Source organism: Pantherophis guttatus, chromosome 17, assembly GCF_059756535.1.
Source record: "Pantherophis guttatus breed Tessera chromosome 17, ASM5975653v1, whole genome shotgun sequence".
Classification (NCBI taxonomy): Eukaryota; Metazoa; Chordata; class Lepidosauria; order Squamata; family Colubridae; genus Pantherophis; species Pantherophis guttatus.
In genome coordinates this window covers 2513026-2535139 of record NC_142079.1, presented here as the reverse complement: position 1 = coordinate 2535139, position 22114 = coordinate 2513026, and the positions used below count along the sequence as shown (strand labels likewise).

General features: G+C 48.2%; 2 protein-coding genes and 1 long non-coding RNA gene across 4 annotated transcripts in view; 2 read left to right on the top strand and 1 right to left on the bottom strand.

The window, feature by feature from the left end:
- Positions 1-4461, top strand: part of INPP5J (inositol polyphosphate-5-phosphatase J) — a 32610-nt gene extending 28149 nt beyond the window's left edge. For both annotated transcript variants that reach the window (XM_060691871.2, XM_060691872.2), the window contains exons 12-13: positions 1306-1410; positions 3039-4461. In XM_060691871.2, the coding sequence (XP_060547854.2) occupies positions 1306-1410; positions 3039-3677 (744 nt within the window). In that variant the 3' untranslated portion in view covers positions 3678-4461. The remainder of the gene's footprint in view (positions 1-1305; positions 1411-3038) is intronic.
- Positions 4462-4866: 405 nt separating this feature from the next.
- Positions 4867-14277, bottom strand: PLA2G3 (phospholipase A2 group III). The gene is made up of 7 exons (XM_034428689.3): positions 13709-14277; positions 11046-11178; positions 9601-9735; positions 8292-8716; positions 6903-7032; positions 5783-5917; positions 4867-5550 (listed from the first exon to the last, which is right to left on the bottom strand). The coding sequence occupies exons 1-7, from the start codon at positions 14187-14189 to the stop codon at positions 5361-5363; spliced, it is 1629 nt and encodes a 542-aa protein (XP_034284580.2). The 5' UTR covers positions 14190-14277; the 3' UTR covers positions 4867-5360.
- A 999-nt stretch (positions 14278-15276) lies between these two features.
- LOC148111648 (uncharacterized) lies at positions 15277-19049 on the top strand. The gene is made up of 2 exons (XR_015730286.1): positions 15277-15364; positions 16826-19049. It is a non-coding gene; the product is annotated as an uncharacterized LOC148111648 (long non-coding RNA).
- Positions 19050-22114: the final 3065 nt, after the last annotated feature.

Here is a 22114-nt window from a genome sequence, read left to right as displayed (position 1 = left end):
AGAATAGAATACATTACAATACAATACAATACAATACAATACAATACATACAATACAATACAATACAATACAATACAATACAATACAATACAATACATACAATACAATACAATACAATACAATACAATACAATACAATACAATACATACAATACAATACAATACAATACAATACAATACAATACATACAATACAATACAATACAATACAATACAATACAATACAATACAATACAATACAATAATAATAATAATAATAATAATAGAATAATAATAATAGAATAAATTAACCCTGGCTGCTCTTTAGAAGGCCAGACCCTGAAGATGTAACTCAAAGACTTTGGCCACTTAATGAGAAGGAAGGACTCCCTGGAGAAGAGCCGAATGCTGGGAACGACGGAGGGCAAAAGAAGAAGAAGGGGACGGCAGAGAAGGAGGTGGCTGGATGGAGTCACTGAAGCAGTCGGCGTGAGCTTCAATGGACTCCGGGGGATAGTAGAGGACAAGGAAGGCCTGGAGGAACGTTGTCCATGGAGTCGCGATGGGTCGAAAATGACTTCGCAACTAATAACAACAATAAATAGATCGATCGACCGTTCCAAGGGACTCCTGAAAGTCCCTTGGCCTGCAAAGTGATCCAACTGGTCGGTCATAGACGAGATCAACCCTGACTGCTCTTTAGAAGGCCAGATCCTGAAGATGTAACTCAAAGACTTTGGCCACCTAATGAGAAGGAAGGACTCCCTGGAGAAGAGCCTAATGCTGGGAACGATAGAGGGCAAAAGAAGAAGAAGGGGACGGCAGAGAACAAGGTGGCTGGATGGAGTCACTGAAGCAGTCAGCCTGAGCTTCAATGGACTCCGGGGGATAGTAGAGGACAAGGAAGGCCTGGAGGAATGTTGTCCATGGAGTCACGATGGGTCGGACACGACTTTGCGACTAACAACAAAGAATAGAATAGGATATAGGATACAGAATACAGAATATACAATAGAAAATGTGGCGTGCAATGGAGTGGAATAGAATAGAATAGAATAGAAATAGAATAGAATAGAATAAGGGATAGAATAGAGTAGAGTAGAGTAGAGTAGAGAAGAATAGAATAGAATAGAATAGAATAGAATAGAATAGAATAGAATAGAATAGAACAGAACAGAACAGAACAGAACAGAACAGAATAGAATAGAAATAAGAATTATTAGAATTAGAATTAGAATTATTAGAATGGTTGGTTGGTTGGTTAGTTTGTGGATAATCTGCTGCTGGGCTTCCAACTCCCCAACCCTTTGTTTCTCTTCCACCTCTAGCTAACCTTTCCCGAAGAGTCCCTGCCGAAAGGGAAGGGGGATTACATCCTTGGCTACTACAGCAACAACACCAGCTGCATGGTGGGGGTGACAGATCCCTTCCAGGTGAGCATCTGGAGGGCAGGACACCGTCTACATTTTCCGTTTACATGGCATGACCATGTCTATGTCAATGACTGTGACTGCATTTTGGGTGCTTGGCAACCAGCTCACATTTATGGCCGGTTGCAGCGTCCCATAGACGCAGGGACAATGATTTGCGACGTTTGTTGCTGGTTTCCTTAAGATTGGCACGACTTACGACCAAAATTGCAGCCCCAATGTGGTCATAATTCGAGTCCGTAGTTCAGATGTCCATGGAACTGGATCTTTTATTGTTTTCTATGACTTTCATATAAGGGACGTGGTGGCTCAGTGGCTAAGACGCTGAGCCTGTCGATCGAAAGGCCGGAAGTTCAGCAGTTCGAATCCCAAGTTCCGCGTAACGGGGGGACTTTCCGTGACTTGTCCCAGCTTCTGCCAACCTAGCAGTTTGAAAGCACGTAAAAAAATGCAAGTAGAAAAATAGGGACCACCTTTGGTGGGAAGGGAACCGCGTTCCGTGCGCCTTTGGCGTGGAGTCATGCCAGCCACATGACCACGGAGACGTCTTCGGACAGCGCTGGCTGTTCGGCTTTGAAACGGAGATGAGCACCGCCCCCTAGAGTCGGGAACGACTAGCACATATGTGCGAGGGGAACCTTTACCTTTACCTTATTACTTTCATTCCTTTTGAAATCCAGTTGTGATGCACACAACAGCATAGGAGAACTCCGCTCATTTAGTTCAGTAGCTGCGGCAACTGTAACGGCAACGAAGGTGTGACAGGGCTTTTAGTCAGGAGACCCTGGTCTGGGATGGAATGAGACACCTTGCCGCAGCCAACTCGCCATGGACAATTCAACAATTCAATTATTTAAAATAATTATTTTAATTTTTGTCATTCCCATGTCATTTGTCCCTTCTTTGGTGTCCTTTCTTTAATTATTCTATTCCACTATTTGTTCGACATTTGTGTAACTCTTGTCCTACGGTGAGTTGGCTGCAGCAAGCTGGCCGCGGCCTGTTGTGCAACTTTGTGTGGCTGTGGTTCCACAAAGAACTACACAGAGTTGGGTGGAGTACACAGTGGTGAAATTCAGCTGGATCTATCCTGCTCGCGCGATCTGGTAGGGCCGGTGGTGAGGAGGTTCCACCCAACCACCCCCGGACGTCATGACGTCCCGTTTTGGACCCTCTGCGCATGTGCAAAAGGCTCAACACATGTGTGGAGGAGGCGTGCGCGAGCGCTCACATTTCCGATCCAGTAGCGAAGGTAAGTGCATTTCGTCCTTGTGGTATACGGCCAGCGTGTTCTGGAAACCCAACGGTTGTCTTTGCATGTCGGGAGTAATCCAGGCATCATCCGAAGGGTTCATCGATATCAGTGGTGGGTTTCACTTACCTGTGCTACCGGTTCACTCCGGCGCATACGCAGAGTGTATTTGATGATGTCCGGGTGGGTGGACGGAGCCTCCCACCGCCGCTACCATTTCGTCTGAACCGGGGTGAACCAGCAGCAACCCACCACCGATCGATATATTGTGTAAACAGAGCGACTCTATTCCAAGAGTCCAAGATGATGTATGAACAGTGCTTGTGATTTGAGAAAAACTGACTTTCCTTCTCCCCCTCCCCTCAATTTCCCGGCCTAGATTTCCTTGCCAACCTTGGAGCAAGTCAGCAGCGCCACGGACAGCACCAACAGCACCTCCGAAGAGGACGACGACAGCACGCTGGTACTCCTGGGCCCCAAATCCCGCAGCCCTAGCCCCGGCAAGATGCACCGTCACCGTAGCCGCAGCCCCAGCCTGGCCAAGTTCCAGGGCCTGCTCTTGCGCTCCTCCAGCCGTGACCAAGGGGCCAGCCGCAGCCCCTCACCCCAGGGACGCCGCCACAGCACCATTCTGAAGGCGGACATTCCCAGCATCCAGTTTTCCAAGGACAGCCCACGGCACCGCTCCAAGTCGCGGGAGATGGCGCAGAATGCCGAGATCTCCTCTTCCTCCTCCTCCTCCTCCTCCTCCTCTACCACCTCCCAGGCTCGGACAAGCTGGCGCTTCGAGGAGACTCCGCTTTCCCGGACCGATCCGAGGAATCTGGGCTTGCTGCCCGCTGTGCGTTTGGAGACGGTGGACCGAGTCATGGGCTCCCGACGTGACAGCTCTGACCCGAGTCTGCCTGGACGAAGGATGAGCCCCACCAGCCCCACAGCGGGGCTCGCAGCCCTCTTTAGTACTTCCCCACAAGAGGGGGCACCCCACGGTAGCCATAGCTGTGATACCAGACACTAAGGCAGCAGAGCCCACCAGGCAACTATCCTGCGTAGCGTGCGTGACGATGCCCTTTGCCCACTCCTCTCTTGGCCTGCCTTGCACACCCTCAATGCAGCTGTCCCGATGGGGCGCAGACCCAGACAAGGAGCTGCCCTGGTGCCACCCCATCCCATCAGCTTGACAATTGCCCTGTGTCTGCATCGGAGCCCAGCCAACGGCCTGTCCCTCCTGTGCTGCTCTCACCCCTCGTCCTCCTTGGGGGACAGCTCTTTCTCTCCCCAAACACCGAGATCGGCACCCCAAACTGGATCCCCCTTAACACTGTTTTGGCCTGTCACAGGGAGGACCAGCCAGAGGATGGAAGCCCCTCTGCCTCCCCTTCATACGGCGCAGCCCGAAGCTTCCTGGTGGTTGGCTGATGAGCTCAGAAGCTCCCAGCTTGAAGACGGGGCGAGTGGGGCACAGCAAGGAGGAAAGGAGGAGGAAGAGGCCATTTCCAGAGGCCTCCATGTTGTAAGCGCTGAGGTCCCAGCCAGGCTCGTGGTGATGGGAGACCCCCTGCAAAATCCCAGCCAGCAGCAGCAGCCATGCCCTGGGGGGTATTTCAAGCCAAGGCTCTGAAGACGGAGGGCAACTTGGAATGTAGAACTCTGGCCAGGCAGGGGGAGGCAGGGGGGATGGACTGGGAAGTGGGAGGGCTGGTCTCTCTCCAGATTGGGGACCTTCCCCGGGATGAGTTCAGAGTTGAGACAATCTGTCCTACCTCTCTCTTACTCCCCAATAAATCATCTTACAAATGCTGCAGGAGGCTGGGTTTGCCCTCACAGCGCAGGGGGACAGTGGGAAGCTGAGAAGAGGGGAGAGGGGATGCCCTCTCCTCACCTACTTCTCGGTGTCCTTCCTTCCCCCTAGGGGTGATATCCAGCAGGTTCTGACACATCCTGGAGAACCAGTAGCGGAAATTTTGAGCAGTTCGGGAGAAGCGGTAGTGGAAATTATGAGTGGTTTGGAGAACCGGCAAATACCACCTCTGGCTGGCCCCAGAGTGGGGAGGGAATGGGGATTTTGCAGTATCCTTCCCCTGCCCCACCCACCAAGTCACGCCCACCAAGCCACACCACGCCCACCGAGCCACGCCCACAGAACCGGTAGTAACAAAAAATTGTATTTCACCACTGCTTCCCCCCAAACCAAGAAGATCTCAAGCCACGTTTAGAAAACATGTTATTGCGACATTGTTCACGGCCCCACGACATCCTCCCTTCCCCAAATACATTACAGGTTGCCTGCCTTGCAAGGAGAACATGGGTGGGGAGGGGTGGGGCGGAAAACCCCTGCCCCTCACAGCAAGAGGAGTCTTGGTCAGGCCGTCTGCTTTGAGAGGTGAGGGACGTCACCTGGACATCACCTCTGCTTGTGGCTTCAACCTCTCTCTCTGTCCCTTTCATTTGGGCTCAGTACCATCAGTCACCTCCGCAGCCCCCGTGCCCCAGAGTTTTGAGAGTCCAGGGTCTGCTGAAGCCAATTCCTTACAGCAGGTGGTGGCCAGCTGGCATTGTCCAATTCCAGCAGTTGTGTCGTCCACACTGGGCACCTGCTTCCGGCCAAAAGGCAGGGAACGCACGTGGGGGGCCGGGAGAAACAGCTCGGTTTCACAGTGTCCACTTCCTGGGCTTGGCCCTCTCTCGTGTGTGCCGCAGCTCAGCGTGGCATCGGCCGGAGGGTGGCGGCTCGCACCAGCCGCACACACTTGTCAAACAGCTGGGTGGCTCCCTCCAGGGATGCCCCTTCTTGGCGCTTCACTTTGAAAGAGCCCCTCGCCCGTTTGCCCGTCAGCCGGTTGGTGAGGTGGCGAGCCGGAGCCAGGACGGCTTTGCCGATGCCAACGCAGCTGCGGGAGGAAGAGAGAGAGAGAAGAAAGGTTGGATCAGCCTTTCCTGGTGGGCAGAGCAGGAAGGACGAGCTGGCAGTTGGATGGGTTTCCCAAAAAAAAAAAAAAAAAAGAGCAGCCATAGCAGACAGGAAAGTGAGAGAGAATCCGAATCAGAATAGAATCTGGAAGGGACCTTGGACATAGCACTCGTGGATAGGAGACCTCTCCCCATTCCCTCCCTTCCACTTACTTGGGCCAGCTTTCGTCTCCCATCCTGCAGCCTGGGAGGGTCTCCAGGACAAAACAGGAAGGGGCGATATAGTGAGACAGGACTTGCTCCTCCACTTCGTTGGGACCCTTCCTCCTGCGCAGGAACCGGGCCAACCTGTGGGTTGGGAAAGGAATAAAACTCACATCAAATATTATGGCGGGGGTGGGGGGCGGCAGCCAAACAGAAAGCCACAATGCAGCCGATGCCTTTTCTGGCCTAGCCTTCCTTAGAAATTAAACAGCACAAACTTAGTCCCGGCAAACCTCTTAATTCATACGGCTGTAAATTACTTTCATTTACAGTCCGCAAGTCTTTAGATAAACAGTCTTTCAGAGGAAGGTTGCCAACATCCACCTATCTCACATGGAACGGTGCCAGAGAGCCAATTTCCAGGCGCAGGGCAAGGCCAAACTTGGCACAGAGTCACAAACAGAAGTTTCAACTCTTGAATCGGCCAGATGAATGAATTGCTTCCTGCAAAAGCTCACGTTCCGTTCGCTTCTCTTTTATATGTCTTAATGGGAGGGGCCAATCATCTCCAAGCCTTACTCCCAAGTCGACCCTGTTTCCTTAATTGTTCCTGTCTCCTGGCAGCTCTGCGCATGCGCACACTGGGAACAGGCTCCCGCTGTTCTTCTGCCTCGCTGATGTCAGACTCCGGAGACTCCGGAGGCAGCAAAGAACTATCAGATGGCTCTGGCCCCATTTCTGCCTCCGACGCAGAGCCATCGTCCGAGCCTTCCCCAGACTCCAGGACTGGCCCACGTTCCTTCCCAACCTCCTCACTGTCTGAATCTGGTGGGCCACAAGAATGCTCTCAAACACTACAGGCCGAGAAAAAACCCCCCGAATCCAAGCTTCAGCTTCACAAAGGCAAGGCAGGGAAAGACCCCCTACCAATCTCCGTTAGCCTGTTAGAATAACAGAGTTGGAAGGGACTTTGGAGGTCCTCTAATCCAACCCTCGAACCCTCAAGGAGGAGACCCTACACCATTCCAGACAAACGGTTGTCCAGTCTCTTCTTAGAAACCTCCAGTGATAAGAGCACTCACCACTTCTAGAGAGGTGGGGGGGAGGGGGCTCCACGCATGATGCTTACCGGCGGGTGCAGTTACAGTGGAAAAGGGTGCGATCATCTGAATTGTGGAGCTGGTACTTGAACTCGTGGGGGCCAATCTGGAAGGGGCACTGATCCAGCCGTTGGTAGCAGCGGCATCTCCGCGACAGGCCTGGAGAGACCAAAAAAAAGAGAGACCCACTTCAGTTGGGGAATCAAGGCGCAGAAGCTGCTCGCCAAACTCTTCCCACCGTGGCCACGGATGGCCCAACGGGGGGCGGTCGGTCGGTCAGGAGCAGGGAATCCGCAATGCAAGCCCACCCATCCACTCCCCTTTTTTTGGGGGGGGGCTCTTCCCACTGATTTATTATTTGGGCATCTGGTTTAGCCATTGGGAATATCAACTCCCTTTTTCTTCCAATCCCGCTTACTTACTTACTTACTTACTTATTTATTTATTTATGTCGTCGGGCCCTGAAAACTTATTTATTTCAACTAGCCGGGCTGGCTTGATCCCACAGTTTTGGGTTAAATTTTAATTGATTTTAAATTGGGTTTGTTTTAAATCGCGGCCAAAAATATTTAATTCATTTTAAACTGTTTTTAAATTTTGTATGTTCTGTTTTTATTTCGGCTGTTCACCGCCCTGAGTCCTATTGGAGAAGGGCAGTATATAAATTGAAACAAACAAACAAATAAATAAATAAATGTAATTAATTAATTTTTGGGTTTTATAATCCTGGGATCTTCTCACCAGATTTCAGGCCGAGCTTCACTCCTTGCCCAGGAGTTGCCGTTGTGGGAATCCCCAGTTGGCATGGCCAAGGGAAGCTTTTTCGGGGCAAAAAAATAATTTTTTAAAAAAAAGATCACAGAGCCTCCCCCCCCACACACACACACAGCAGAGGGTGGATTTGAACACACACCTCCCAGGTCCTTGTCTAACTCGAAACATCTACCTAGCCCAGTGGTGGCGAATCTTTTCGGCACTGAGTGCCAAAAAGGGAGCGTGCGCATGCGGGCGGGGCACCAAATCCCCAAAAGGGAGCATTTCACGCAAGCTCGTCAGGGCCGCGACCAGGAACAAGGGCTGCCCAGGAGGCATTCATGCGCCAGATAAGGTAGTTGCGGTTTCTGGCGTGTGCACATGCTCACCAGAAACCTGGAAGAGGAACGGGCGACGCCACAGGTGCCAGGCGACATGGCTCCACATGCCACGTCGGGCACATGTGCCATAGGTTCACCGTCACAGATCTAGCCTATCCATGCAGGTTGAAAAACACAAAAGTTTCCTTTTTTTGGCAAAGCTTTGAAAAAGGGCCCCGCTTGTCAATCTCGGAGACGACGAGCAGATATTTTACCTGCTCCTTCGTAAGTTCCCCTACGTTTAAGTGGCCCCAGAAGGAATACTCGGGCCGCGGCTTGGCTCACCTGGTCTTGGCTTGGAAACCTGGCCGTGTCCGACATGTCTCTGCCGTGTCTTGTTGGAGGAGGCTTCTTCCGCAGGAAGGACAACCGGGTGACGTGCGGCGAGAATTTCACCATCCGTCTTGATGGGACCAGGCTCCAACGTAGTTTGTGACTTTGGCACAGTCACCTCACCTGGAGAGCTTCTTCCCGGGAGGTGAGTGGCTTGATTCATCTTGGAGATTGGGGTGAGTGGGATGATGGGATCCTGGATCTCGGAGCTCGGTTTCTTCACCTTCTTTCTCCGTATTTTTCTGTCTTTCGAGCCGAATTTTCGATGCTTTCTAGAGTGGAGGGGTGATGTGGTAATAACGTCGGCGTTCCCAATGGGCTGATATGGACTTGGATCAACCAAATGAGCCAGGGGCATCATGCCATACTTCTTACACCTAGCACAGGAGAGAGAGAGAGAGAGAGAGAGAAAAACCAGGCGCCAAATTCAGTCTTTGCATTTCCACCACACCTTTAACCTGGGTTATGCAATTCAGCTGTTGCACGATGCGCCGAGACCAACATTAATCTCAGAGGCAGGTTTTACACAAGACACGGAACTATATTGTGGGTGGGCAGCTTTCAAATCGTATGTTGTGTAACTCGGTTGTCCTTTCAGCAAGACTTAACAGGTCTTGAAAAGGAGTTTTGGCCTGCCACTCCTGGAGGAAAAAAAAAATCGGTTGGCCGCAGGAGATGGAGAAAACAGAGAATTGTCAAGGACAATTGGGTGTGGGACGACTTGTACCTTTGAGGAAAGAACAAATCTAGAACAATCTGGATGGATTTACAGGCACGTTCTCCAACTCACGGAGAGAGACGGGCTTCCAAACTTCTCACCAAGAGCCCTGTTGGCTGGGAAATTCGGGCATTGGAAAGTCCGTGTTTCCAAAAGAATTTTGAGAATTGGCGAAGTTTGGGAATTTGCAAGGAACCATAAGCTCTGCTTTGCAGGATTCCTAATGAATTGTCTTAAAATTCCATTCCTTTACCGAATTAGAAATGGCATGTGATTCTTGGGTACCCCTTTTTAATTGGGGTGGTTCTTTAATTAAGCAGAAAGGGGGGAAAAAAGGGAAAAGAAAATAGAAGGAAAAGCAACGGTAACAACAACAAAAAAAAACCCTTCTTGAAAGTTGCAATTAACATTTGAGAAAATCTCTTTTTGAACAGAATTCGGTTTTGAGTCTCGCTTGGAGACGTAAGGGTTGGGCTCCATGGAGGTCGTAAATCAAGGAGTCTCTTTTCTCGGTTCATTTCCTCACCCGGCTGGCTTACTCACCCGCCCCACCAGTGCCATTCAAGGCAGTCCTCACTCTCTTTCAGGTTGAAACATGGGATTTCCAGCAGGTTGAAGAAACTGTTCCCGATGAAGTTGGAGATAGTATCGTTGAGGTTCTTCAGGCAATCCCTGAACCTGCGGAGAGCCAGAAGGAAGAACATTTCGTTCGACAGTTCCTGCTTGAAGGGCTGGCATTTCCCATCTGCCAGTCTCCGGGTACTTTGGACTACAACACCCAGCATCCCCAGACCAGCAGGATTCAACAATGCAAGGGAAGGATGGGAAAGTGAAAGTCTGTAGAGATTCTTAGTCCTCCAGGTCACGATTGTCCCAAAGATGCTGTTTTTTTTTCAAGAGGCCATTGGACTTTCTGGTTTTTCTTTTGAAGACTTTTCGCTTCTCCTCCAAGAAGCTTCTTCAACTCTGACCGGATGGTGGAGAAATGGAAGGATTGATTCTCCTTGCACACAGCTGGTCATTTGCATCCTTTTTAGAGAGTCCTTGGGGCTACTTGGAGGTTTTAATCTGTGTCCTCAGGGTCACCTGAGTGGCGCAAATGAGTGGGGAGCCTTCTTGGAACGGCTGAAAGGACTGGAGATGGATGATGCCATATCCCCCCCCACATTGAGAGAGGGCATAGATGGTCTCTTTGACCCCTCTTTCAAGCCAGCAGGCCGTTTGAATGATGTGGGAGTAGTAATGGATTTCCAGAGGAAAAAATAGCAGACTACAGGAACCATTTGCACTGCTCAGGTGACCCCGAGGACACAGATAAACCTCTCCAAGTGGCCTCAACGACCCTCTAAAAAAGGATGCAAATGACCAGTTCTGTCTGCAAGGAGAATCAATCCTTCCATTTCCCCACCATCCGGTCAGAGCTGAAGAAGCTTCTTGGGATGAGAAGAGAAACATCTTCAAAGAAAAAAAACAGAAAGTCCAGTTGCCTCTTGGAAAAAAAAAATAAAATCACCTTTTGGAACAACCGTAACCTGGAGGACGGAGAATCTCCATAGACTTTTAGCTATGGGATGGAGACCCTTGGAATGGGGTGGGAGTGTGAACGGATTTCCAGGAAAATGGCAGACTACAGAAACCATTGGCACCCCCTCAGGACAGAGATAAATCTCCGAGTGGCCTCGAGGGCTCTCTAAAAAGGATGCAAATGCCCAGCTGTCTGCAAGGAGAATCATTTATTTATTTTTTATTTATTTTGTCGCATTTCTATGCCGCCCAACTCCCAAGGGACTCGGAATCAGAAGAATCAATCCTTCTATTTCTCCACCATCCAGCCAGAGCTGAAGAAGCTTCTTGGATGAGGAGAGAAACGTCTTCAAAGAAAAACCAGAAAGTCCAAACGATGGCACTGTGAGTTCAACAGATCGGGAAGGTGCCAGGTGGGAGAAGCTTAGCTCAAACCCCAAGCATCACAGGAGCCTGTTACTCACCTGTTATCGCAGCTGCAGTGAGAAATGGTGTGCAGCCGATAGTTACGCATGCCGTACTTGAACCCGAGAGCAGAGATGTGGGCGTCGCACTTGTCGTGCTCACGACAACACACATCCGGGCCCTGGAAAACCCCTGCAAAAAAAGAAGGAAGCGGGATTAGACGAAAAACGGGCCAGTCTCTGAACAAAGCTAGAGAATAAGAGAATGACAAAGTTGGAAGGGACCTTGGAGGTCATCTAGTCCAACCCCGTGCTCAAGCAGGAAACCCTATGCAGGGTGGGGCTTCGAGGATGGGGACATCAGCGGCTGCATCTCCAGGATGAGAGTTGCGCTGTGCTCGTCCCAAACAAGGCAAGACATCTCACCAAAGATGCAAAAAGGGTAAGGTTACACCCGGAATACCGCATCCAGTTTTGATCCCCCACATTGCAAAAAAATATAAATATATATTTTGAGACTTTGCAAAAAGTGCAGAGAAGAGCAATTAAGATGATCAAATGCCTGGAGGCTAAAACATATGAAGAACGGTTGCAGGAACTGGGTATGTCTAGTTTAGTGAAAAGAAGGACCAGGGGAGACATGATAGCAGTGTTCCACTATCTCAGGGGCTGCCCCAAAGAAGAGGGAGTCAAGCTATTCTCCAAAGCACCTGAGGGCAGGACAAGAAGCAACGAGTGGAAACACATCAAGGAGAGAAGCAATTTAGAACTAAGGAGAAATTTCCTGACAGTGAGAACGATTAATCAGTGGAACAACTTGCCACTAGAAGTTGTGAATGCTCCAACGCAGGAAGTTTTGAAGAAGAGACTAGATAGCCATCTGTCTGAAATGGTATAGGATTTTTTGTTTGAGCAGGGGGTTGGACTAGAAGACCTCCAAGGTCCCTTTCCAGATTCTATTCTGATTCGGATTCTCTCTCACTTTCCTGTCTGCTATCGCTGCTTTTTTTTTGTTTGTTTGTTTGGGTTTTTTTTGGATACCCGTCCAACTGCCAACTCTCCCTTTTAAATTGGGTTTTAAATGTTTTTAGATAAATTGGATGTCTTAAATTTGTTTTTTGAGCCCAAATTATTTAATCTGTTTTTAATAGTTTTTTTTAACTTTTGTACGTTCTTTGTATTTTTATCTTGGCTGTTCACCGCCGTGAGTCCTTCGGGAGTAGGGCGGTATACAAATATGATAAATAAATAAATAAATAAATAAATAAACTCTTCCTTCCCTGCTCTGCCCACCAGGAAAGGCTGATCCAACCTTTCTTCTCTCTCTCTCTCTCTCTTCCTCCTGCAGCTGCATTGGCATTGGCAAAGCCTGAAGGGCAGACGGGCGAGGGGCTCTTTCAAAGCGAAGCGCCAAGAACGGGCATCCCTCGAGGATGAGCCGCCCAGCTGTTCGACAAGCGTGGCGCGAGCTGCCCTCCAGCCGGTGCCACGTGGAGCGAGTTGGTGCAGTGGTTAAGGAACCAGGCTGGTAACTAGGAGTTCTGGCCCCGCCTTAGACATTAACAGATTAACGGAGTTGGAGGGGGCCTTGCAGGTCATCTAGTCCAACCCCCTGCCCAAGCAGGAGACCCTACATCTGCCTCTACCTAGGATCAAACTCACAAACCTCCTGAAAGGCAGCTGGGGGGCGGGGGGCTTTAAACCAGCTCCCCGTCTCTCAGCCCAGCCTAACTCACAGCGTTGTTGTTCCAGGGGAAAATAGAGAAGCGGGATTGTTGGCCACTTTTGAGTTATTTGTAAATAAACGCAAGCTGAACAAAGCTGGTTTCTAGAATGTCGGCTTGTTGTTGGTTCAGCGGGAGTGGCTGACCGCCTCCTCCCACCACGTCCATCCAAGAAACCCTCTAGAAGCTTCTCATCAGAAGAGGAGTTCCTGCATCTTCTTGCCCCGCCTGGCAACCAACCTCAGAGGAAAAACCTCCATCTGCAAAGGGAGATGAATTCCTCTCTTTAAAACAAAGCTACTTCTCAAAACCACCCACCGGCTTCCCACTGCAGCATCTAGCTCTAGTGGCAAGGAGTTCCACCGACCGGCTGCTGACTCATACCAATGTCTCACCTGGGTTGTTGTTGTTTTTTCTCTCTCTCTCTCTCTCTCTCTTTTTTCCTGCGCGTGGGTATGCAAAAAGAGCCAGCAAAGCACCCGGATTTTTTATTTTATTTTATTTTATTTTTTATTAAAAAAGTTTTAACAAGTATTACAGCAAAAAGAGCCTTGATACTACAGGGGTTTAGTGCACCCTGTTATTAACACAGCTGCCTGCAATTTCTGCTGGTTCGAATCTCTCCAAGGCTCCAGGTTGACTCAGCCTTCCATCCTTTCTAAGGTAGGTGAAATGAGGACCCAGTTTGTGGGGGGCAATAAGCTGACTTTGTATAAATATACAAAAGGATGAAGGCTATTGCTTAGCGCATTGTAAGCCGCCCTGAGTCTCCGGAGAAGGGCGGCATATAAATCAAATTTAAAAAAAAAAATTCCCATCCCTCCTCCCCCACTTCCCTCCAACCCCCTACCCCAACCCACCCCTATTTTATTTTATTTTTAAAGGCACAAAGAACTGGGGTGGGGGGGGGAATTTGGCCCTGTTTCCTTCCCTTGGCACTTGCAAAACCCGCCAAGGATCGCGCGCCCCACCGACCCTTTCCCTTCCCTTCCCCCTTACCCAACTCCGAGGGCTTCTCAGCCGTGTGCCCGGCTCCGCACCAAAGCGTGCCGGGCACCGTCCATCCTCGCCGGCTCCGGGGCCTCGCCTGCCCTTCCCGTTTTCCCTCTGCAGCTCCTTTGCAGGCTCCCTTGCGCGCATCCAAAGCGTCCAGCTCTCTGCGCAGCCCGGGCCCCCAGGAAGCGCGGACCAAAGGGTCGCGGAGCCCTCCGGGGGCGCAGAGCTCCAGGTAGCGGCGGGTTAAGTCGGGCTCGGTCCTCAGGGCGCACTCCAGCAGCTGCCCGCTGCGCGGATCCCAAAGGCTCTGGACCAGGACCGTGGAGGGGGAGCCGTCGGGGCGCAGCCAGAGGAAGCTCAGGAGCCGGGAGCGGCCCCCGGTGGCCCTGGTGGGGCAGGCCGTGTTGGCTTCGGTCCAGGAGCCGCGGGCGCAAGGCAGCGCCAAGCTCAGGATCAGCAGCGCCAAGCGCGCAAAGGAAACCATGGCCAGCGCGCACCGGCACAAGAAATGAATGAATGAATGGAGAGAGTGAGTGACTGAGAGGCGGCTCTTTTTTTTTTTTTTTTTTTAAACCCGAGGGGGGGTGGGCGCGTCCGCCAGACGGCCTGGGATTGGACGGCGTCGGCAACACCACCCGCGGAGCCACGCCCCCTCGGGTTCCCACGCTCCCATTCAGCCCCGGGATTTTTTACCTGCCGGCTCAGCCTCGACGGTGTCTGTCTGGGGGCGGGGAGGGGGTGGGGGGGGTGGACGGAGGAAGGGATGGGGGTGGAGGGTCTCTCTGCGTGGGGCTCTTTCCTGGCGAGGAAGACTGCAAGGAGACCAACCCCCCCCCCCTTTCAAGGTGATTTTTTAAAAAGCAACTGGGCTGGCTTTCTTTCTTTCTTTCTTTCTTTCTTTCTTTCTTTCTTTCTTTCTTTCTTTCTTTTCTTTTCTTTTCTTTCTTTCTTTCTTTCTTTCTGTAAACAGTAACAGAGTTGGAAGGGACCATAGAGGTCATCTAGTCCAACCCCCTTCTCATGCAGGAGACCTGTTCCAGGGATTTGAACCTGACAAGCTCAGTGTCTTAGTCACTGGGCCACCTAGTCAGGCTTTCTTTCTTTCTTTCTTTCTTTCTTTCTTTCTTTCTTTCTTTCTTTCTTTCTTTCTTTTTCTTCCTTCCTTCCTTCCTTCCTACCTACCTACCTATCTATCTATCATCTATCTATCTATCTATCTATCTATCTATCTATCTATCATCTATCTATCTATCTATCTATCTATCTATCTATCTATCTATCTCAGTCTGTCTGTCTGTCTGCCTGTCTGTCTATCTATCTATCTATCTATCTATCTATCTATCTATCTTCTATCTATCTATCTATCTATCTATCTATCTATCTATCTATATCTACCTATCTACCTGTCTGTCTGTCTGTCTGTCTATCATCTCTATCATCTATCTATCTATCATCTATCTACATCTATCTATATCTATCTATCATCTATCTATCTATCTATCTATCTATCTATCTATCTATCTATCTACCTACCTACCTACCTACCTACCTACCTACCTACTTTTCTATAGGTGCCTTTTCTACATTTCCTGCCGCTCCCAAAGGCTGGGATGACTCACCCATCACCCCATGAGACGTCTGAGAAAGGATCCCGCCCAGGTAAGGCAAAACCTGGCCAGGCGGATTGGGGAGGTCAAAAGGAGGCAAGAAGCCAAGAGGGAGCTTGTGGATTGGCTAAGAGGCATCTGATGATTAGGTCAATGTGGAATCCCTTTGCCAGGAAAGCACCTGTCTGGGAATCGAAGTGGGTCTGTGCGAGGCCAAGTACAAAAATCCCCACTGCTTCAGAACAGAACAGAACAGAACAGAACAGAACAGAACAGAACAGAACAGAACAGAACAGAACAGAACAGAACAGAACAGAACAGAACAGAACCGAACAGAACAGAACAGAACAGAACAGAACAGAATATTCTGGCAAAATTTATGGGAAAGGAACTATAGCAACCTCTTATAAAGAACATTTATATAAAATGTTTTATAGATGGGCATTTATCACCTGCTAGGATAGCTAAAGGGATGCGGTGGCTCAGGGGCTAAGATGCTGAGCTTGTCGATCGAAAGGTCGGCAGTTCAGCGGTTTGAATCCCGAGTGCCGCGTAACGGGGTGAGCTCCCGTGACTTGTCCCAGCTTCTGCCAACCTAGCAGTTCGAAAGCACTTAAAAAATGCAAGTAGAAAAACAGGGACCACCTTTGGTGGGAAGGGAACAGCGTTCCGTGCGCCTTTGGCGTTGAGTCATGCCGGCCACATGACCACAGAGACGTCTTTGGACAGCGCTGGCTCTTCGGCTTTGAAATGGGAATGAGCAGCGCCCCCTAGAGTCGGGAACGACTAGCACATATGTGCAAGGGGAACCTTTACCTTTACCTTTAGGTTAGCTAAAATATTTAAAAATAGGTCTAGCCAATGTTGGAAATGTAACCAGAAAACGGGCACATTTTATCATATGTGGTGGACTTGTGCTAAAAAAAAAAATTGGGCAAAAATACACAGATGGTTAGAAAAGATAATAGGGGAAACCTGTAGATTTTAAACCTGAACTGTTTTTAATTAGGGATGATATCAGAAAAAATTGATAAGATAAATATGTATTTAGTATGACGTGTTTTAACAGCAGCGAGGATTATCTTCGCACAATATTGGAAAGATGGAAGAAACACGGCGAGACTAAGAGATCATTAAGAAGCTATTAAGATTGTGCAGAAATAGACAGACTGACCAAATTGAAAATCAGACAGAAAGAGGACACAGAATATTATCAAACTTGGAACTTATTTCACCAGTGGTTGGAAAAAAGGGGTGAGAGTAAAAATGGAATCTGTATTGCTAAGCAAATTAAATACCCCGTCAACACAATGTTTATTAAGCACTAAGAAATATAATTAATAGAAAATTAACTTATCAACGGCAGTGATTCGCTTCACAACGGAGGCGAGGAAGGTCGTAAAATGGGGCAAAACTCCGCTTCACAAATGTCCCGCTTAACAATGGAAACTTGGGGCTCAGTTGTGGTCGTAAGTCGAAATCTACCTGTCTAGGCCTGTTTTCTTTTCAACAGGAGGGAGGAATTCATATGGCCGCTTCTTTTCGGACTTTTTGGACTCCTCTGCAGGCCCATCCCTCCTTCTCAGGACTGTGTCCGGCATCTTCCAACCTCTCTTCCTAGAATGAATGGTATCATCTTCATCGGATCTTCCTGGACAGAGATGCTCCCATTTCTTTGAATCCGTCTGAAAGGAGGTTGAGCCTGGCGAAATAAGGTGGCGTGATGCCTTCGTGGGATCAAGATATTATATTTCTGCTGACGCAACCTAGGTTTGTTTTTTGATGTTTTGCAAATCTATCCTAAACCCTGATTTAGATGCCGCTTCTCATGGCTGTCACAACAATCCAGCAACGAAAATGAGATTGAGGGATGTGGCTCTTTCACTCCTCTGTTGCGGCTCCCTGTCACTCAAAATATGCATCACAACCGCCAATGTGAGACACCCGCCGGCACGCGATTTATTGAGCTTTTCAACCCCCGGTAGGCCAACCATGGATAAATCCCAGAAAAGAAAAGTTTCCGAAGAAAACAGAACGTTTAATTCAACTACATATGCTAGTTTTGTGCAGGAAATAATCAGGACGGGAAGGGTTTTTGTGGCTCCCGGTGTTTTCTTTTCTGTGGGAAACGGGTCCAAATGGCTCTTTGAGTGTTTAAGGTTGCAGACCCCTGCTCTAGACTACCCAAACCCAAATCCTGCAACCGTTCTTCGTATGATTTAGTCTCCAGGCCCGTCAATCATCTTAGTTGCTCTTCTTTGCATTTTTTCCAAAGTCTTAACCTCTTTTTTTTTTTTTTTTTTTTTGTCATCTGGTGACCAAAACTGGATGCAGTGTCAGTCAAATCCTTTACTGCATTTCAAGACTTAGTGAGACGGCTGATTTCCTGGCTCTTTGATGTTCGCAAATAAGCTGCTGGTGTTGCTATCTCAGTTTCTCTGTCTCGATTTATCTTAATCCCACAGAAGCACACACTGATCCATAAATACGCCGTAATTAATTTAAGCTGCTCATTGCTGTAACATGTTGTGTTAGGCAGTTTCCAAAGGCACGCCATTGTTAACTGCGATGCTCAGGGGTGATAATATCTCCACGTATTATCCTTTGCCAGGTTGCAGAGATAAAAAAATAATAATTTAATTTTTTATTTACCGTAATTTTCAGACTATATGACGCACTTTTTGGTCTCCCAAAAGGGAGCAAAAATGTCTGTGCGTCTTATAGACCGAATATTGCCAAAGCCCAGCTGCCAGCCCATTTTTTTTTTTTTTTTTGGCCTCCGCATGCCCTGTTTTCGGGCCGTTTTTTTTTCAGCCTGTTTATGAGGCTTTTTTTGGCCCGTTTTCAAGGCTTTTGGCCCATTTTTTAGGCTTTTTTCGGCCCGTTTTTGAGGCTTTTTTCCGCCCGTTTTTGAGGCTTTTTTCAGCCCGTTTTTGAGGCTTTTTTCAGCCCGTTTTTGAGGCTTTTTTCAGCCTGTTTTTGAGGCTTTTTGGCCCATTTTGGGGGCTTTTTTGGCCTGTTTTCAAGGCTTTGGGGCCCATTTTTTAGGCTTTTTTCGGCCCATTTTTGAGGCTTTTTTCAGCCCGTTTTTGAGGCTTTTTTCAGCCCGTTTTTTGAGGCTTTTTTGACCCATTTTTGAGGCTTTTTTTGGCCCATTTTGGGGGCTTTTTTGGCCCGTTTTCAAGGCTTTTGGGCCCATTTTTTAGGCTTTTTTCGGCCCATTTTTGAGGCTTTTTTCAGCCCGTTTTTGAGGCTTTTTTTGGCCCATTTTCAAGGCTTTGGGGCCCATTTTTTAGGCTTTTTTTGGCCCATTTTGGGGGCTTTTTTCGGCCCGTTTTCAAGGCTTTGGGGCCCCTTCTTTAGGCTTTTTACGGCCCATTTTTGAGGCTTTTTTCAGCCCATTTTTGAGGGTTTGGGGGGCCTGTTTTGAGGGCTTTTTTGGGCCCATTTTCAAGGCTTTTGGGACCATTTTTAGGCTTTTTTGACCCATTTTTGAGGCTTTTTCTGGCCCGTTTTGGGGGCTTTTTTCGGCCTGTTTTCAAGGCTTTTGGGCTCATTTTTTATACTTTTTTTGGCCCGTTTTTGACGCTTTTTTCAGCCCATTTTTGAGGCTTTTTTCGGCCTGTTTTTTGGGGGGAGAAAAACCCGGGATCGATTTTAAGAGCTTCCCTTCTGCTGAGCCTGGAGAGACATTGGCCATCAGATATCAACGCCAAATAAAAGTGTGAATAAAGAGATAAGTCGTGTAATCGTTTTTTGTTTTTTTTTATCTCATCTGGTGGTGTCTCCCCAGAGGCTTCTTCTCAGGAAGACGCCCAGATTCTCAGCCTTGATCTGTTACTTGATGTGCTGCAGAAGCTGTGCTAAATTTAAAAGGAAAGCAGGGGAGGGGGGAAGGCTTGAAGAGACTTCAAAGCAGGCTTCCCTAGCTTTTGCATGCCAAGCGAGACGTGCCTCTGTCTTCTGCAAACTTTCCTCAGGCCCAAAGCAAAGATTTTTGGTGCCAGACACTGGAATCGTTTTCTTTTGTTAGAGCAGCTTCAGCTTAAAATTTATTATTTCTTCTTCTCCTTCTCCTTCTCCTTCTCCTTCTCCTTCTCCTTCTCCTTCTCCTTCTCCTTCTCCTTCTCCTTCTCCTTCCCCTTCTTCTTCTCCTTCTCCTCCTCTTCTTCTTCCTTTTACTTTTACTCCTCTTCTTCTTACTCTTCTTCCTTTTACTCTTCCTTTTCTTCTTACTCTTCTTCCTTTTACTCTTCTCCTTCTCCTCCTCTTCTCCTTCTTCTTCTTCCTTTTCCTTTTACTTCTCTTCTTACTCTTCTTCCTTTTACTCTTCCTCTTCTTCTTTCTTTTACTCTTCTCCTCCTCCTCTTCTTCCTTTTACTTTGATTTCTCTTCTTGCTCTTCTTCCTTTTACTCCTTTTACTCTTCTTCTTACTTTTCTTCCTTTTACTCCTTTTACTCTTCTTCTTACCCTTCTTCTTTTATTATTATTAAATAATTATTTCATTATTTCATTATTATTATTACTATCACTACTATCTCTTTTATTCATTCAACATGAAACTCACTCAACTGAACATTGAAAAATGCGTCACAAATATAATTGACTGGTGCTGATGGTTGATAGGGGCTGCTGCCAGCGTCCTAGGTGTCAACCAAGTAACTTCTTAAAATGTACGACGTTCCGAGTAGCGCAGTTTTTTGCAGTTCCGCTGGTGTTATTGCAGGAAGCTGCAGTTTCTTGATGTGTTTTGTAAAATTCTTGGACATGGTACCAAGTGCCCCGATGACAATGGGTATCACTGTTACTACTGCTACTACTACTAGTAGTAGTAGTAGTAATAGTATTGTTACTATTTTTTTTTTTAATTTGATTTATATGCCGCCCTTCTCCGGAGACTCAGGGCGGCTTACAATGTGCTCAGCAATAGCCTTCATCCTTTTGTATATTTATACAAAGTCAGCTTATTGCCCCCACAAACTGGGTCCTCATATTGGACTGTATAAGTAAAATAACTCAGACAATGAAATGTTCACTAAGCACTTATGTTGATTAAAATAATAAAATAAAAAAATAATTTTTAAAAAGAGAGAGTTTTAAGTCCAGCAACACCCAGTGGCTCAGAGCATTCTCCAGAAGATTGGAATCTCCAGGCTTGGGAACACGGCACCCTATTTAAGAGACCAAAGCAGAGGTGTGCAAATCAGGTTTGCGGCCCAGAGGTGTGCAAATCTGGTTTATGTGGGCTTGTCAAAGTAATGCTATGCAAACAAACCAGGATGTACCAACCTCCTCTGGGCCGGGAGGCTGTTGTGTTTATTCGCTGTTGGGTTTGTTTTCATGCTGGATTCTGCTGCTGTCTTGACGAGAAAAGGTTGCTCTGTGTACAGCCGGCTGATTACGTGGCGTTGTGGGGAGATAACAGCTGATAATGTATCAGCACCGAAAGGATTGCGTTTGGCTAGAAGGGACTCTGGAAACCCTGAGTGATTCTCAAACAGTAAAGGTGTTGGGTTTTTTTATTTTTATTTATTTTTATTTATTTATTTATTTTTATTGTTTATTTTTATTATTTTTATTTATTTACTCATTTACTTATTTACTCATTTACTTATTTACTCCTCCTCCACCTCCACTTTCCCTTTCCTCTTCCTCCTCTCTGCAAATCCCATTCCCTTCTAGCACTGATGATATTACCTAGTTGGGTCAAGAGATGTCTGCAAGAAAACAAGCTCAGAGACCACCAATGGTCTCCTCCTCCTCCTCCTCCTCTACCACCTCCACTTTCCCTTTCCTCTTCCTCTTCTCTGCAAACCCCACTCCCTTCTAGCACTGATAATGTTACCTAGTTGGGTCATGAAATGTCACCAAGCTCAGAGAGCACCAAGGACCCCCTCAGTCCAACCCTGAGCTACAAATATCCTCCTTTATTGAGACCGCTGATAAGCCCTGACAAAGAGCTCCTTGCAGGAGAGGCCACGAGGATAAGCAGGCAGCGGGATCTCTTACTCAGTCCCGGGACAGCTGAGGAGGGGGGGGCGCGGAAGGGGGGGGGGTGAAGGGTGGTGGGGTCAGGTTTAATCCCCTTGCAGGGTGCCCCACAATCACATCTCTCCTGGCTCGTGACAAGGCGAGGGTCGATCACGCTAGAGTGTTACCATCCAGGCTGACCTATGGAGTTGCAAGGAGTGGGGAGGGGTCAGCAGCTGCTCGGGGGGTGGGGGGGGAGCTAATTAAGTACATTCATCTCTTTTGTCCAATTGTGTTAAGTGGCAAAAGCTAAAGAGGCTTCCTTTTTTTTTTTTCCCCCTCTGCCACTTAAGAGGGGTTTAGAGGGCCGCGGGGGAGTTTCCTTGGGGAAGTTGGATGCTAACCAGGGTGGGGTGAGGAGGAGAGGGGCTTATGTGCCACCTTCTTCTCTGCCAGTTGGAAAAGATGCAAAAAAAAAAAGATGCTGAGACTTTGGGGAAAAAAGTGCAAAGAAGAGCAACTCAGACGATTAAAGGCCTGGAGACTAAAAACACATAAAGAACGGCTGCAGGAATTGGCTACGGTTAATCTAGAGAAAAGAAGGACTAGAGATGACATGATAGCAGTCTTCCAGTGTTTGAAGGGCTGCCCCAAAGAAGAGGGGGTCAATTTATTTTCTAAAGCACCTGAAGGGCAGGACATGAAACGATGGATGGAAACGAACGAAGGAGAAAATCAAACAAGTAATCAGGATAGAGCCGGAAGGGACCTTGGAGGTCTTCTAGTCCAACCCCCTGCTTAGGCAGGAAACCCTACACCACTTCAGACAAA